At 38.2% G+C, this 18701-nt stretch overlaps 1 protein-coding gene across 2 annotated transcripts; it reads right to left on the bottom strand.

Annotated features, from left to right (window-relative positions):
• Positions 1-1436: 1436 nt before the first annotated feature.
• Positions 1437-9934, bottom strand: LOC107807709 (transcriptional corepressor LEUNIG_HOMOLOG). 2 transcript variants are annotated; one of them, XM_016632148.2, is made up of 19 exons: positions 9744-9934; positions 9146-9203; positions 8941-9042; positions 8404-8501; positions 8102-8211; positions 7693-7982; positions 7490-7565; positions 7280-7385; positions 6042-6091; positions 5597-5956; positions 4165-4245; positions 3803-4024; positions 3470-3596; positions 3283-3389; positions 2925-3074; positions 2558-2713; positions 2344-2463; positions 2015-2212; positions 1437-1845 (listed from the first exon to the last, which is right to left on the bottom strand). In XM_016632148.2, the coding sequence occupies exons 3-19, from the start codon at positions 8970-8972 to the stop codon at positions 1702-1704; spliced, it is 2427 nt and encodes an 808-aa protein (XP_016487634.1). In that variant the 5' UTR covers positions 8973-9042; positions 9146-9203; positions 9744-9934; the 3' UTR covers positions 1437-1701. The 2 variants fall into 2 exon arrangements, with proteins under 2 accessions (XP_016487634.1, XP_016487633.1); XM_016632147.2 differs by having other exon boundaries at positions 9411-9778.
• Between the last annotated feature and the right edge of the window lie 8767 nt (positions 9935-18701).

Below are 18701 nucleotides of genomic sequence, written 5' to 3'. Positions count from 1 at the left end.
ATGTTCTTCATCCAATATATATATAGGGAGTGAAAGTAACCTTTTCCAGTTTCACCAGTTCCATTCCTAACCTTTTCTGTTTCATCAATTCCATTCCCTTAATGAATTATCTGCCTAATCTTTTGACTAATAAGCCTAATATTAATGAAGGTATATAGGGAGGGGTCTGATTAGGTAGAAGTAGCTTTATCTTGTTTTTTATAGGCTGCTACCATGGAGTGATGTAAAAGTAGCACGAACGATTCTCGTTTTTTATTGAGTTTTAATTTGACACGACGCACTAAACTCATCTTGAATAGCTAAGATTAGATGATAGTATTAGCTTTTAAAAATGAGATATTTCTTGTATTTTTGGTTGGATAAGTTTTTGCTTGCATATCTAGTACAATCAAGCCTCATTTGTTTCGAATTTTTTTGGCTGTTATAGCGAAGTGCTGTTATAAAGAACATATAATATAATATAACATAAAATTGATTTCATAAAAAATTTTACTTTGATAGTAAATGACTGTTATATAACGGTGTTGTCATAGAGATATTTGATCGTATTCGAGAAGAAACATCTATCACAAATTCTGATGAGAATATAAATATATTGTATAGAAGAGATATGTTATGCATTTATTCATTCATTCAATGCAAAGATTATAAATACACTTGATTTTTGCTTAATATTTATTAGCAATATATCTTATCTTTAGGCGAGGTCATTACCGGCCTCTTGCCCCTAACCCTACAATTTTTCCTGCCATACCCTTAGTTTGCTATATTTTACCATCAACTTCCCTTCAATTTTGTTATAACCTAATAAAAAAAACAACCTTCACTAACACTTACTCTTTTTAATTGACATGTGAATTTTCAGTCACGCTGATACACTTTACAAACTTAAATATTCTATCTATAACACGACCATGAGCGTCTTTATTTTGCATTATTATTAATAAGACTAGAGCATGATATGTGCGTTTATTTGCTTATTTGTAGTAACTCTACATTAAAATGTTATAATTACGGTATAATGAGCTAACCATGTATTAATTTATCTCTAGAGAACTTACTTGACTAGCAATTCCTTGCTTAGATGCAGCCTCACCAAGGGTGAAGATAGAAATAATATAATATGCATCACTGAGAAAAAATCTCATCTCCAAGAATTAAAAGCACGTCTTTGTTAATTGTTGTGATTCTCCCTATCCCCACCTGCCTTTTTGTTTTAAATTAATATCTTTTTAAAGATCTTATTCAGTACCTCTAATTGATTTTTAAAAAAAGCTGACCTCGTAAGATTCTACTTAAAAGTAATTCTTGAATTCTTTTCTAAATCGTCTTAGTTTTCATTAGTTCGACTATGAAGGGCTCGAAATCGGGTCTTCTCAGGTATAGGACATGTTGCGGGGGATGGCATCTCGACACATTTGCCGCACACAGCATAAGCTGAAATTTATATCATGTTATTAGTTGTTGTTAATCACCAGAACAGCTGCAGAAGTTGTTATGCTTCCCCTAGTACTACCGAAACATTTGCTCAGTGTGCTCAACTTGCTTTAAGCAAACCATAACTCTAATGTGACTAACAAACAGAAAAATGGATATTTCTTTAAACAATACAGACTACAACATCAATGCGGACTTTTTCCCTGAGCACCTCGAGCAGAAGTAAATGTCCACCGCTCTTATGGTGACGTTGCGGCGACTCGTTTATTTCCATAACTTCACAGAACTGTCATGACTTGCGGAAGCGACCATTCCAGTCACCGGTGACTGTGCTAGAGCAGCGATAATGTTATCGTGGGCTGGAATTGTCATGCTTTTATTCTCAACCATGTTCCACAGCTCCAAAGACTGTTGCATGAATTCACAAAAATATAGTCGATTTCAATACCAAGCATACAAGATTTTAAAGGAGATTTGTTGGGTATTCTTTCAACAGTTGTACTGGATGAACATGAGCTAACTAAATGGACATCTTACAGAAATGATAGAAGTAATTGGCAAAGAAAGCAATAATTACCCTCATTCCTCCAATCACCAATAGAGCTGAATAGCTAGGATGAAAGACACAAGAGTGGAACTGATTCTCATTGGTACTTAGCTCATGGATGCAATCACCGGTGGTCAATGACCAAACTTTAACGGACTCCTCACTTACTGATGCCAGTAGATCACCATTGAGATCCCAACAAAGGTAGTTCACCACTCCAGAATGTCCCTGTAAACACATTTACTTTGGGATGTGAGGCACATGGCTGGAACATCCAGAAAATACAAAAGTGCCAGAAACATAGATTGATCGAGTAACAGTGAATTTAATCCGCCAAAAGAGGGAAGGTAACGATGAACCTGGAAAGACTGTAGTTGCCTGTCATTTTCAACGTCAAAGATTGAAACCACCTTATCTGATGCGGCAGCCAGCAGATGACCAGTTATGGGCTGGAATCTCACTTGTGCACTGCCTCCTTGCTACAAATAGAAAGAGGAGACAAATTGAAGATAGTTCAATGCAAAATTATCACTACAAATAAAAAAAGAACATAATGAATACTAAACGGCAAACCTTTGACACCCGAGTACATGAGAATGGACTAATACTCCAGTAGCGAATCTCATTGTTGCTATCGCAGAAACAGAACAGATCATTCTTTTTTGGATGGAAATCCAGCGACATAACATGAGAAGTATGACCAGTATATGAATTCAAACAGTAGCTAGGCTGCAAAAGATAAATTTAACAAGGGGTCATTGTGTAATAAATAAGTGGTAAAATATAGATTGATTTTGTTGAATAATACATGACACTCAGATTATCTAAGAAGTATGCACGTAGTATCAGGTGTCATGTAGAATGCAACTAAACTAGAGGTAAGGCCTGCTTCAACATGGTGAACATTAAATAATTATTCAGCAGAAAGTTTCTAAATTACATTAGCAGCATCCCACAATCTCACAGACTTGTCAAATGAAGCAGTTGCAAGCTGAGTTGAATTAGGCCTGAACCGGACATCTGTAATCAAGTATTGATGTTCTTCAGGGGTGGTCTCCGTTTGCAAGGTATCCATGTTCCACAGAACAGCCTGACAAATACAGAGGAAAGAACTTGTAAGGACAATTGCTCTAATTAAAACAAAAGTGCGGCAGAAAATGTTCAGTCATTAGTGAAGTATTTACAGATAAAGTAGATTTAGCCACTGAAAAGCACATCCACCAATGGAATGGATTTTCAATACTCCATCCAATTATCTACATGCTAAAGATATTAGATTCTAAGGAAGTGCATTCTACCTTCTTGTCATGTCCGGCACTAGCGAGCAACTTCCCATCCGATGAGAAATGACAGCAAGTAACTTTATTCCTTGTGCGTATACAACCAACTTCGCCAAAGGAGAATCCTGATATAGTATCCTCTTAGTAAACTTGCAAGAAAAACAACGGCTAAAGCAGCATTTACACGTCACAATTGAGTTATCACCTTTGGAAGACTCAGGTTTGTGCTCAGTAAGAGTTTGCTTCAGTGTGCCATAGATACTTCCATCTCCCCCATCATGTGACAAAAATGATTCCACATTATCAATGTCTCCAAATGTCTCCAAGTCATCCTGTACAATGGATAAAGGTATATTGGAGATACTATATTTCAAATGTAACATGATTATAAACTTCAAAATGCATAAAGAATTAATTAACTCAGTGTTCTTATTCATCAAAGATCCAGGAACTATATGATAAATAGTACTTCATTACCAATATGACAGATGTACAGAACTGCAATATACAAGGATGTGCATGAAAAACTGAGTTTTACCAGCTGATTTGTAGAGGATGCAATACCACCAGTTCCGTCTCCTCCGTACATCATCATGCTTTTTGACACACTGCTGACGTGCTGAAGGCTACTAGCACTAGTCATCCCATCACCAGGTGTATGAGTTGATGCTGGTGAGCTTGGTGAAGGGCCGACAGTATTTCCAGTGCCAGTACTATTGGCAGGTCCAGATGACGAATGCTGCTTCCTTTTTCTGCTGTTCTGAATAACAGGAAGAAGAAAGATAAACTTCTCTTCCATTGCTTTGATAGTTTAGATTATTTAAATTAATAGAAACTAAATCTGTTGGTAGATATAACCAAAGCTAAAATCAGATGTGAACTCTATCAGGTTAAGCCAACCTGTGGCAGTTGCTGCTGTTGCTGCTGCTGCATCTGGTCCTGTTGTTGAGAGGAGGATTGCTGTATTTGGGCCATTTTCATCTGTTAAAAACAGGTAATTAGTACACAAGCAGTTTAGAGTATAACATTCTAGTCGTTGCAACTAAAATGAGAGAGCCTTTTTGAATATACAGTAAGACACATCATTGTTTAAAAGCCGTAAACATCATCACACACAATGAGTCAGTGCGGATCAATTTAAGAGGAGCTCTCAAGGATAGCTGCAAGGCAAGGCAAGGCATGGCAACTGCTCGAGAAAGCTGGGATGATGGAAATTATTCTGAAAGATGTACAATTCATTGCATTTTGGTTGAGATCTAGCCTCAAATTTCTAATAATTTGTTTTCAATTGGTTTCGACTGCATCAACCTTTTGATATATAATCCTGGCACTTCAGTGGCTAAGAACCAAGAAAATTTATTTGTAGAATCCATTGGCCACAAATTCCCACTCAGTTTTTGATGATTGTCTTGCATCAGAACATGGTGGTTATCCAAAAGGGTATAGTAGTATAGTAAAGGTGAAGGCTAGGTGAACCAGATAAGTTCAAAGTTTAAGAAACTGGAGCCAGTGAAGCACAGCCTGCTACTCGCTTGTTGAATGGTCTCCGTCACAGTTTAGGGGCTAGTTATTTTTATATTTTTTGGGGGAGAGGGGGGGGGGTGGTGGTGTTGTTAGGTTGAAGCAATGTATACCAATGCACCAGCAAAGGTAAGTAAGGACTGCTTCTTCTTTTTTGAGAACGTAATAAGGTAAGAACTTCAACCAACCTTAAGCATCGCAACTCCACAGAACAACATACCCAATGTATTCCCACAGTGTTGGGTCTAGAGCATCGCAGATCTAGAGAATTTACTCTAAATCATGGAAGTGAGGTAATTCTCACAGAAAAGAGGTTCCTCAAAATTTTCACTCTAACTGAAGCAAACATCCTGACTGAGAGGCCTTGACAAAGAGAAAGATTTCCTAAGCAAGGGAAACTCTATTCCTTGAATTACCTGCTTTATTATTACTCCCTCCCTCCCTCCCTCTTAAACTTTTTAGTCCAGATTGGGAAATTCCTCAACATGGTTCAGCTTATGTTACACTATTTCCTCATTATTAGCATGAATTGGCTTCAGCGACCTCAATATTTGTATGCATTGCCTTCAAAGACAAACTTCAATTGCATCATATCTCTTCATTTTTCACTCTAAGAAGAAAAACTACAAGTACAGGCACCTTGAGGAAAATACAGTTGAAAATACAACGCACTAAAATTTCTGAATGGATGAGGAAAACAACCTGTGCGCTCTAGCTGTGAAAAATAGATTTTAAGATTGCATAATGGGCAATACACAAAATAATAAGCCAATGCAGATATTGTTCTTCATTCTAGGAGAGTAGACTTAACCTTCGGTGAATTTGATTGTACTGGAGAGCATATGGATCCATCATTTCTTGGTGGCTGAACATCTTTTGTATTGAAGTTACCTCTTGGTAATCCACCGTATCCATAATTAGGGGAATTCAGGTTACCTTGTGCTTGAGCCTGTGCAAGAACCTGCTGTTGTTGTGATGCCAAATTCAGGTTACCTTGTGCTTGAGCTTGTGCAAGAACCTGCTGTTGTTGTGATGCCAAATTCAGGTTACCTTGTGCTTGAGCTTGTGCAAGAACCTGCTGTTGTTGTGATGCCAAAAGAAATTGATTTTGGGTCTGTATATTGGGCTTCTGTACTTGCAAACCCATACTTGGCCTCAAATGGTCAATTCCCTAACAATATCAATGAGAAGAACAGCTGAATATCAAAATTGTAGAAATTCAACATACAAGATGAATGAAAGAAATAGTAACTTACAGTTAACGGCCAACCCTTCAATGGTAGACCAGTCACACCTTGATTCAAACCTAAAGAACCAGGAGAAAATGAAAGGACAAGTTACCTGAGTGGTCGCCAATATAATCATCAATACAATTGATATAGAAAAAAAAAGAATTCAAGAGCAAGACCTTATTAAATTAAGAAATGGAAAAAGAGAAAAATGGAACTTTCAAGAAAGTGTTGGAACGAGTCTCAAGAAAGTGTTGGAACGAGTCTCAAGAAAGTGTTGAACGAGTCAAATCCACAAAACAAACCAATGAAAAGATAAAAAACAGAGAAAAGGACTTATTACTGATGCCCATAAAGAACACTCAAACCTACCTACATTCACGCCAACTGTTGCTGCTAAAGACAGACGAATGAAGCTTGAGATGCCAGAAAATTTGCCGAAATGTGATGTGGAAAAACTAAATAAATAAATCGGAAATCCATGTCCCAACTACATTTGACAATGTCATCTTAGGAAGTCAAAACATTAATCAGACATAACAACAGCGTCCTAAAACATTCCAACAATAATTTCAAGATCTATGTCCATTACAAATGCTAAAAAAACAGCAATAACACACATAAATCAACAATAAATGTGAGTCCGAAATTTTGCATGATGCCAGTTGAAGGAGCATGACCAACAATTGACTCCAAAATATTACCTAGCACTAACATGGATATTAGGACAATCAGCTAGGCCAAAGTGGGAATCAGTAAGGGAAAAATGTGGGTGCTGGATAATGCATTAGTTATGCCTTTTATATATGATTGAACATAGAACAGATTGAAGCTGGAAGTAATCATTTTTGAAGTCCTGGACCAATCCTCTAAGAGTGGAAGTTTTAGTCTTCTAGAACTTGCAGTACAGGAAAAAGAAAGAGCAATGTCATTCATGAAAGTTACCATAGAGGAGAGGCATATCCACTTATCTGGTAGCCAACAAATGGAAAATTGAAAGAGTTCAGATTATGGCAAATGAATGCCTTACTTGGATATGGGAAAGTATACGGAAAAATCCATACTTCATGAGGATGTTTGCCTTGCAGAGGTACGGATTAAAAGAGTTCATTAAGAGAACTCCATGCTTCATTTCAAGGATAAATAAGAAAATATACCAAACTCATTCCATGTGCATTTCATATAAAAATAAAACATTATCAGCTAGAGATCATTAGTTAAGTAGGTGGACATATAGGGTGTTATAAGCAACGAAGCTATAGTACCTGCACCACCAAGTCCCGACTTTGACTGTAGAATTGCTTGGCCATAAATTGACGACGGATCCACGGATTTCTGATTACCACTCAAGTTCACTTCCGTTTTAATATCCTACATATTTTCCAAGGATATTGAGATGAGCTTGGTCCAAGACAAGAAAATAAACTCAAGAATAAATAGATATTGTCTACTAAAATAAGAGTTCAATTAGTCACCGTTGCCAGCTGAGGCCGCCCTTGCATTTGCTGCAATGCTGCAGACATGCTCCCCGAATTACCTTGTGCCAACTGGCTGAATCAACAGAGAAGACATGCAGGTACAGAATTTCAGAAAAAGCATGCAACAAGTCAATTGAGGCTACCTAAAGTAATGCAACAAACACAGCAGATGTTGCCAGAAAATGTTACAAAACTCATACCGTTGATGATTAGTTGCAGACTTGAGAAGAGCCATCCTATTGGGATCAATAAGAGGTGATGTCTCGGAGTCCAAGGAGTGAGGGTGCTTCATTTGTTCCTCGTACATTTTCATGGCCAAAACACTAGCAGATGGTTGCCCCATCATGCCTTCAGAGTTCATAGCATTTATAGAACCACCAAGGGAGGGATTTTGATCCCTTCGTTGTAACTGGGCATTTCGCTGTTGCATGAGTTGCAACTGCTGCATCTGCAGCTGTTGTTGATGCTCCCTTGCTTTCATCTGCTGTGTCTAGATTTCAAACCAAACAAAAACAAGGTGCTTCAGGTTGGTTATAATTAAAAAGCCACATAATTTCTTCTAATGTTATTTAGGGTGACAAATGGCACTTTGCATAAGTTAAAACAAACCTCTATGTACGCTGCTGCTGCTTCAGAATGTTTTTCATTTGTCCGTGCAATGAAAATGTCCCAAAACACCGACCACCATTCAAATAGAAATCCTCCAGGTGCATCAATGGCTACAATAGGACAAATCAAATTATGAACACCTCATATGGGTAGAATTTACAAAAAATGAGAATAAGCATGATCCATTCTGCAGATTAATTAGCCAAACAGCTAGAGATAATATGATATATATATATATATATATATAGAAATAATTAGAGCAGAAAGAACTCGACACGTAGAGAATTGTTTAACATCATTACCTACGGGATCTGTAGCAACCTTTCCTTCCGTCATGAAAGCTTTTGCAGAATTATGCAGCTTTCTTTTCAGCAAATAGTCATGAATGTAAACATCAAGCCTAGCAACGCAACAAAATCAACAGAGGATGAAAATCAATAACGTCATAACTATAAACAAGTAGTACTCTTTTTTTTTTCTTTACGAAAGTGGTGCCCGGGCCAGCTTGCACGCACCTGAATACTCCACAGGGTACCTGCTACTTCCCACCGGCACAAGTACCGAGTAACTCTGCCCACGCATAACTAGTACTACTCTTTAATGAGGAGGAATTTTACTTTTCCCCCTCGAGTAAGAACTTGAAAGATTGGAAAGTTTTGTTTGTTATTTCGACTATTTTTGAGAATTTGGCACTTAATTAACTTATAAAAGAAAATATACAATATTTTAATCTTTGGTAGTGAAGCATGGATGATAAACGTTTAACACGTCCCCGTTCCATCCTTAACAAAGAAACTGAAAATTTACAATGAGCTGACTCGCAGGAAGAAGTTGCATACATCTTATCTGCTTCCCAATTACTCTGCGCCATGACTTCACCCGATCACTTTCTGCAGGAAATTCCGCCCAGCAAAACTACGATATCCACAGCAATCACGGAGCTACAATTTTTTTAGCATAAAAAAAGTTCAACAAAATTACAAGTAAAAGAAAAACAAAAACAGAGAATAAACGGAACCGATTTTCCTCAGGCAGATACTTTACCAGTTACGAAGATCAAATCCAGCATTGCTGATTTAAGGAAAAACTCCCAAAAAGAACCCTAATTCACAGAAATTCAGCCGTAAAAACAAGAGAATTAACAAAATTCATAAAATAAAAATAAAATTCTTCATCGATAAGAAAATTTCAACTCCAGAATCATACAGTAACACCAGCAGGGATTCTAATTCACGAATTCAAAAATCAGTTCACAAGCTCAACAAGCTGAAACACAAGTGGAAAAAAAAAATCTCCAGCCGAAAATTACCTCAACGAAAGAGTAATTCGAGTAGAAAAGCTCAAATTAAACCGTCAATCAGGAATTCCGTACTCTCGATCATAAACTTCAATCAAATTACACTTTATCGAACATTAATTCTAACAAAATCAACGGGAGAAAACGTAAGCACAGACACTAATTCTGAAGAATTCAACTCCAAAATTCAACTTCCTCTTCGAGAAAATTCATCATTCATAGTTCGTAAAAGATTCCTACTGAAGAGAGCTTCAACTATGAAATAAAAAAGTGAGAAAAACTAACGAATATCAAAGTGAAGAAAGCCGAAAATAGCAAAACAGGCTGTCAAGTAAGGTACCGAACCTGAGGTTCGTAGTAGCTTTTTTTTGTCTTTGACTGGGCCGGTGTTAGATTCGGGGGAAATTGTTCGAGTTTTAACAGGGTTGGAGGACTGGTTCGGCGATTCCGTTCGAAAGAGGGTAAAAGTCGAACAAGTTTTACGTAAGCGAAGCGGTGCTCGAGTGTAACGCGCGTATAAGGCGCTAAAGTGAGGGTTTACGTGGGGAAGAGCTTGAGCTTGTGAGAGGCAACGTGTTCGACCTTTAACTAGAGGTCGCTATCAGGAGGTAGTTGCAAGTATTTCCGAACTTAAATAGATGCACAGCGCACACAGTGGGCATACTGAGATCCTAGTACGCCGTCGTTTGGTTTAGAAATAAGTTAGGCAAAATTAACGATATAAAGAAAAAAGGGTTAGATTTATAACTTTATTGTTTACTCGAAAAACGCTACATTTGAATTTATACGTGATTTCTAGACATGTGAATTAATTTGATCCTGAAAAAAATAAAATAATTAAATCAATACGCAATACTTAGCCTTGAAATGAAGATAAAATTACGAAAAATAGTAATTTCGGGGGCAAAGCTTTCGGGCACAGCAGTGATAAAACAAGGAACAAAAAAGTAAAATTGAAAAAAGTTTTTAATCGATTATAGCGTAAGTTTGCCAGAGAAGTCGTATCCTCAACAATGATAACAGAGCTCACTATTTATAGTTACGCCTATGGAACAAGGTCCTAGGACCGTGCCCTTCTTTAATGTCAATTATGAGGGCCATTGATGAAGGTGTAACAGTGAGCAGTGTTTTAAAAGGCGTGGGCGTAAGGCGAGGCGTTTTACATATGCCTCAGCGAGGCGTAAGCCCCGAGGCATGGGGCGTAAGCCCCATAGGTATTTAATTTTTAATATTTTATAAAATAATATAATGACACTAAATATTCATAAACAGGTAAAATTGCATAAAAATTGAAGAAAACTATAAATATGTGATGTGTGTGTATATATATGTGAGAGAGAGAGATGTGCTCCATCCCCACAAAAAACTAGTCAAAATAATTTATTATACGCTACTTACAAGCACAAGTAACTTGAGTCTAAAAGAATAAAGCTTTCTACATGAAGGAACAAAAAAGATGATTAACCTGTAATTTGAACTTTGAACTTGTTGCTATGAACGAGAATGGAGAATATTCGTTGTAGATATTAGTAGACTAGCGGACAAGATAAAGGATTGGGAAAGACCATGAATTAGGGTTACAATTTAATACTTTTGAGTTCCTTTTTAAACCATTTGAGTAATTAGCAAACTGACTTTTGAGAATTTGGGTATTATATGAAGGACTTATTCAACAAATTTTGTTTTTATTTGAAAAAGTCTCTGGGGCTTACTCCTCACTAAAAAACGTGTCTCAAACGTCCGGGCGTACGCCTCTTGAAACTTTCGCCCCAGACCATCGCCCTGGGGCATTTTTGATACGCCTCGCCTCGGGGCTCGTCCCGAAAACGCCTATTGAAACACTGACAGTGGGCATAAATGACAAATTCTCTGTAACGGACAACGCGCTAAATGCTGTGGAATATTCTTCATTAAATGCTACCGGCCGAAGGGTATTTGTTGTATCTTTACTGGTGTCATTCTTTCCGGTGACAAATGGGATAATTGCCTTCGGTTCTAACTATCCCCCGCCTTAAGTTCCACGTGTCACTCTCTTAAGCAAAAACTTAGCATAGCATATTTTACCGTATACAAATAGTCCCTCTACTTTCTGGTGACATAACTTTGTGTCACCGAGATGTTGGTAGAAACACTCTTTTTGGCGGGAACTACTATGATTCCTTCTGAAAAGCTTCTGACGGTTGATTAGATTCACGTTTCTCCACATTTAATGTCCCGAACACGTGTTATCCCACCATTCAACATAGTTTTTGCCGGTTATCAAGGTAATCATGGCCACGAATTTAGCCGCCTAAACCTTTACTTATACGCATCAACCTTCTTCACTCATACTCCTTCTTCACTCATTCTTCATAACTCTCTAAACTTCCTAAAACTATCTTTCTTGTTCTTCAACCTTTCTTTAACTTCCTTCAAATGAAAAAGCTTTTCCTTCATCCATAACATATAATGGCTTCTTCTTCAAAAAACACCAGCGCTTCAAAGAGCAAGAGCAAAGCCGAGGACGCTGCTCCTCCAACAGTGGGAACCATCATTCCAAGAAGTCTTGTTACAACAAAAAACTTCGAAGAGAAATTTCCTTCGGCTAACCCTCGCACGTGGGCCATTGGAAGATACCCTTCTTCCATCCGTCCTTCCAGTATTTCTGTTGTGAAGGAAGATTGTCGCTGCCAAGATTGGGACATTGTTTCTCCTGATCTAACAGAACGAGTAATCCTACCCAGGGAAGGTTTTACATATTTTTACACGTATCCTTTTACTTTGGGTATGTTTTCTTTGAGTGGAGAGCTTGACTCCGTTATTGCGGAGTTCTGCCTCCTCTACCAGGTGTGTTTGGCATAAGTAAGTCCTTCTGTATGGAGGACAATGTTTTGTCTCCGACGTTTGTGCTAAGATACGGGAGAGGAGCTATCCTTAGCTCATGTGATGAATCTCTATTCCCCCAAAGTCTTCCGCGGAGGAATGGTAAACTTCAGCAAACGCAGTCACCATGCTTTATTATCTAGCATGGATGATGACAACGACCGTGGATGGATGGAACGGTTCGTTGCAGTTGCCACCAATGATATCATTCCGGCAACGGCTTCATCCTTTCCGGAATCATGGAACCGCACTCGTAAGCTCCTTTTTAAATATTTCTTCTATTAGAAATTTCTTCATATCCAGACCGATCCTTCTCTTTTCGCCTATTTCAGAAACTCGATGGGTTCTATCTAGGGTTGAAGGTTTGGTCAATTAGGTCTAGAAGATCTTGGACGTTACTACGCCCGAAACCCGCACATGGAAAGAACTGGCACTCAAATACGGGTGAAAGGCCAAAAATCATGATAACTTAGACTCGTCTCGTTTTTACTTTCTATGCGAGGAAATTGATTGATCCTTTTTTCCCTTTTTTCTGGAATCAGGTCTACCTACGGGCTCGGTTGTCATCCCCGAGGAGGACGATTTGGTTGATCCTGCTGAGCCGGCGAGGCTGCTTCAGGAGGCGCTTACTCGAACAGGTGTCTCCAGGCCTGCTTCGGGTATAAGTATTTTTTTCACGGAGTCCCTGGCCGGAGGACAAGCAACCAAAAAGAAGATGATGCTCCGCGGTCGGGGAAAAGAATAAGAGGGCGAAGATTTCTGCCCTCGAGTCGTCTCCGAAAGTTATGGTGACTAGCCCTTCTCCCGGGCCGGTCATAGACACCGTGATGATCGACGATGATGGAGAAACTTCTCTACAAAGAAGGCGACGATCCTCATCAACTCAACAGAATGGTCAACCTGATGATTTAGTTACACCATGTTACACCCCATGTTTTCGTACGTAAAAATATACCATAAGTGAATTGATGAAAATTCGGGAATGAGATGTTACATCCCGCATTTTCGTATGTTTAAGTTTCGACGTAAGTCCGGGAATGAGATTATTTTGAGATTATTTTGGGATTATAAGCATTATTCTATTTCAAACACGTGATGAGTAAATTCGTGAAGGAGAGAAGGTAAGCAAATAGAAGAAAATGAGTTTCGCCGAAGTTTGGCAATTTGGGATAAAATACGGTCCAAGCTATAATACCTCGTATTTATGGACTAGTGCCATACAAGGTACCATATGACCATAATAGTATGATGTATAAGGGTGTATTAAAAATAAGTAGTATTTTAAGTAATTTGAGATAATTCTTAGTTATATGGGAAATTGGTTAATTATTGGGTAATGGGAGATTACCTAGTTAATTAAGGAATTATTGGGTGATTAATTAAGCATATTTGGATAAGCATTACACTTCAAGGTGGCAACAAATTAAGGCCAAGTTGATGACTTATTAGTCATTAGGATAGGTGGCATTAAGGGGTCGTTGGGCAATCTATCAAGATAACACATGGAAACTACACTTTGCCATTAAAAGAACATAGAAGAAATTTCAAGTTAGTCATCTTTACAGATGATATTCAATTGATATCAAATTCATTTTTGGAGGCGATGTTGGAAGCTCACATAAGACTTCATGTTACAGTAGCAACAGCTACTCTTAGATTAGTAAAGCAATTCATACGGAATTACACTGTACAATAACAATGGGATTTTGCGATTCCAAGGGAGTAGGTGCAACCTTTTTCAAGAATATCGTGCGGATTTTTTCCTACTCCAGGTATGTTAAGGATATCCCTTCTTTTCTTTTGTCATGATCTATACGAAACGAGCAAATGTACAATTTCCATAAATGACTCTATTCATAGAAATATTAGGGGTGTCTATATTCTTGATTCCCCATGTGAATTATTATTATATATTCTATTCATGGGTCTCAGAAAAATACATATTTGATAAAATTTATCCGATAGGCATATTATTTTTATGACATTTCGAAAAAATCTTATTAACGTATTTCTTAAGGCATATTATTTTTATGACATTCCGAGAAAATATTATTAACGTATTTCTTATGCATTTCATGCATTTATACATATACATTGACCCATGACCAGATGTCGTTATATACACATATATATGTATATATATGTATATGGGATATGGAAAAAGGTTACGTCGTTATATATGTACCACCACCTGATCAGCTGGTATACGTTGATGATTTGCCCACAGTGGCCGAGATGATATAATGAGATGCCTTCAGAGGCTTGATGATGTTATGAATGCATATACCCATGCATGGTATGACATTTATACGCATATGCACGACATTATTATATGAAATGGTTTACATAGCTATGCAGACATACATGTCGAGTCTTTTACTCCATGTTTCTCTCATGTCTATTATTTACTGATTTTTATTCCTTACATACTCGGTACATTATTTGTACTGACGTCCCTTTTGCCTGGGGACGCTGCGTTTCATGCCCGCAGGTCTTGATAGACAGGCCGAGAGTCCTCCAAGTAGGCGATCAGCTCAGCGGAAGATGTTGGTGCACTCCATTTGCTTCGGAGTTGCTTATTTGGTTAGTATGATATAGATATGTATTGTTTGGTATGGCGGGGCTCTGTCCCGACCTTTATGATATTTCTGTATCCTTAGAGGCTTGTAGACATATGCCGTGTACGTGAAAGATTGTACGGCCTTGTCGGCCTATTTTTTGAGTTTATAAATGATCATGTTGTCCTATTAGGCCCGTATGTCACGTGTATATGATGATGTAATAAGAAAGATATGTTACGTTGGTACTCGGTTGAGTAAGGTACCGGGTGCCCGTCGCGGCCCATTAGTTTGGGTCGTGAGAAAAGTAGTATCAGAGCAGTTCTGTCCTAGAGAGTCTACAAGCCGTGTCTAGTAGAGTCTTGTTTATGGGTGTGTCGTGCACCACACTTATAAGCAGGAGGCTACAGGGCATTTTGGACTGTCACTCTTTCTCCTTACTCTAGATCGTGTGGTAGAGCTCATTTATAAGAATTCAAACTCCTGGCTTCTATTTTATCCGTAATATGACGATACCTCCTTTTGGTAAGAGATTGAATACGGATATGAAAGAGTTGAGTCAGAGGAACTCGATTTTTCATAATACTTATGATGAGAAAATGTAAGGTCTTCAGTAGATCATGTGTGTACTAAAACGTATAAGCCTCTTGATAAGGAGCCTTAAGGAAAGGATATCTATCCACCCCTATTGGCGAAAGGCAATGAGAATTCAAAAGATAGTACAAGTCTCAACAAGTAAATGCAGCAAGGTGAAGAAGGGTACGAGGCGCCCAGTTAATGAAGACTATCATTATTTACCATTCATGACGGGAGATATAAGCATTTTGAGTTACCTTAAATGGTAGCAGAGGTATGTACAATTGGTCACACCCATTCTAGTTATGCCCCATGGGGGTCAACAAAAGTAGTATAAGAGAAGGATGAGATATCAGGATTTGGCTGGGGTTAGAGTAACCCAAAATGTGGATGAATTATTTGCGTTAGTTGACATTTTCGAAGGATATTATAAAGGTGCTAATAGATCACCTTGTGAGACACCCAAATGGTGCACTCTAAAATAGTACAACTTGATATGAATACTACAAAGATAGGCACGAAAAGCCTGGAAGTGATAAATATTATCTTAATGTGGATCCCGTCCCTAGTAAAGGAAGAATGTTAGGCAGCCCGAAGAGCCAGTAGATGGAGCAAGGGGAGGTAAAAGCGAAAGAATGCCTTGTTAAAGTTTTCAGAATAAAGTAATAGGTAGAAATATTAGCAGGGAAGTATGAAGAGGGATAATGAAGCATTATGAGTAAGATGTGATACATGAATGGCAACGGTAGAGTGTTACAGAATCTATAGTCAAATAAAGAAAGAGACGAGAGGTATAAAAGAGTATAGGCCATACGGTCACATCCTCATTTCGAGAGATAAGTTCGCAACTCTAACATGGTTTACAGAAGGAAAAGTTAGATCTCGGAGTAATAAAATCAGTATGGACTGGTGAAAAAGATAAAGTAAGTATGAATTAGGGACTGAATGATTCGATAATGGTCAGCATCACGAGAATTTCAGATTTTCTTTCCGGCGATAATAGAATGGACAACAGAAGACGATTCATGAGAAATTCAGAAAATGGTCATTCAGAAAGAAGCTTCCCTAAAGCAAGCAATATGAGCAAAGTTAAGCTTCAGGGATTGTATGTGCCTGTTGCACTAAGTGTCAACATTGCGAGTAAGGGAATTTGTTATCCTTGGTACAGAAGGATTGTTGCAAGGCGAGTAAGGGTCATTGATGTTGTGAAACGACGCCAAAGATGAAGAGGTAAAACATCTATAGGTAGATCCTCGTGGCTTCAGCTCTTAGTACTCCCCTAAAGGGGGAATATGGAGTTACGTGGCATTAAGTCGGAATTAAGTAATTCTAGTAACTATGGAATGGTAAAGGAAGAGTGCGACAAAAATAAAAAGGGGATGAGATTGCACGTATTCAAATCCTACAGATGTGCTACGATTCCAGAATATTATGCAAGTACGACGTCAAGGAGAGGAAGTAAGGGCTCCTGCCTAAGATGTAATTGATAGATAAGGAGCAGGTGCGAGACGTAAGTTAAGATAAAGGAAATGACCCAAGAAAGATTATGCGGATTATTGATATGAGAATGGGCCAACGAGTAGTCAGTAGTTGATCCAGGAAGAGCCTAGTTATGGCTAAACAAGAGGACACATACGAATCAACAGATTGTGCAAGATGAATATAGTGAACCCTAACATGGGGACTTCAGTCTCGCAGTATGACATTGTGATACTTGAAAAATATTCAGATAGGAGTCGGGGTAGTAAAGGTACCGTATGAGTGTTAGGGAAATAAAAGAGAGTCCCACAAGCACAAGGGCATGGAAGATAGTCAAAATATCAGTCCAGAACAACCCTACAAGCACAAGGGCGTGAAAGTAAGTAACTACAGATGATTATAGGAGAGAAAGGACATTAAGTATTCGGTGTAATTAGCTCGTAGCTTTACAAGAGTCAGAGACTGGCTGAGAAAGTAAGGAAGGAAGCTTTAACCTAAGCTGGGTGACCTAAGGAGGAAATGGTCTTATAACAACAGTCTCACAACAACATTGTATGCACTCCATAAGAAAATAGCACCTATTGTAGCTAATGAACAGGAAGTAAAATCAGAAGTGATATTCAAGATCATATGAGTTGTATGGAATTCCAATATGCATGGGCACGAAGATAAGCTAAGTATGCACGCAAAAAGGGGGCAGAAAGACCAGGAGAAGAAAGCTGAGATGGAACAAAAAGAATTATTAGATTCATGATCCAGAGTTAGTTACGTTATGAATGCACTTAAGAGTTTGGAAGTTTTATACATGCAGCATATACAGCCGTAGAAGATTTCGGTATAAGTTAAAAGAAAGAATTGAGACCGGGTCATAGATGAAGGATTGTATTATTAAAGGATTATATCATGGACATTCCTCCGCGCCCATGAAATGCTAAACGTGATAACTAATACCATGAGCCGTAGATCAAGAGATAGTTGAAGCTTACATAAAGGCTGATCAGAAGAAAGAGGAAACTAAAGAGTTATATCAACAAAGTAAATCAAGAATCTGATTATTGGACCTAGAAAATTATAGAAATCGTGATTGAGAACATTACAGGATCATTCTTAATATCAGAGGTAGCAGAGGGATAGTACAACAACCATATTCTATAACGGCCCTACGATAAAGCCGGTTAGAAAAGTACCAGCCTCATAAGAAGTCAGTACGAAACTCCTACCGGATTGTGTATACACCAGAGTTACAAGTATTATAATAGAGCTTCAAGTTATGGACGTGAATTATACCTATGTGGAAGGGAGGACATGAAAGAGATAGAAGATACGATGCGAGATTTTAAGGTAAGTAAGGTAAAGGTGAACAACGTACAAGATACTCAAAGGTAGAAGATCGTGAATAGTCCATGCTTCGGATAGAAGGCTAGAAGCACTGGGATTCAATATCCAAGAACGATAGCAGCATCGTCAGTGGCGTACCTTCCAGCCTATGGTTTCTAAGTACCGAGAGATCTAGTCAAGAGAGTAAAGAAGAGTTAGAGATGATATGATGTCTCGCTTAATGTTCCAGAATAACATAAGGGAATCAATGGCGCAAGCAAGTTGAAGAAAGGTTGTGAATAGTATAAATAGATACGTAGAGGTCGCAAGCTAAAGTATAGTAAAGCGACAAGGTTTTATGACAGGAGTAAGGATGAGAAAGGGTGAGTAAGAAAATGACGAGAATAGGTCAGTTCTCGGGATTAAGCCTATGAAAACATGAGAGCCGATGGGTTCTCTAAGTTATAGAAGGCTCAGTATAGCCTGAATGAACTCAAAGGAGTCTAAGACT

Source organism: Nicotiana tabacum, chromosome 22 (assembly GCF_000715075.1).
Source record: "Nicotiana tabacum cultivar K326 chromosome 22, ASM71507v2, whole genome shotgun sequence".
NCBI lineage: Eukaryota > Viridiplantae > Streptophyta > Magnoliopsida > Solanales > Solanaceae > Nicotiana > Nicotiana tabacum.
This window is presented reverse-complemented; position numbering and strand designations above follow the sequence as displayed.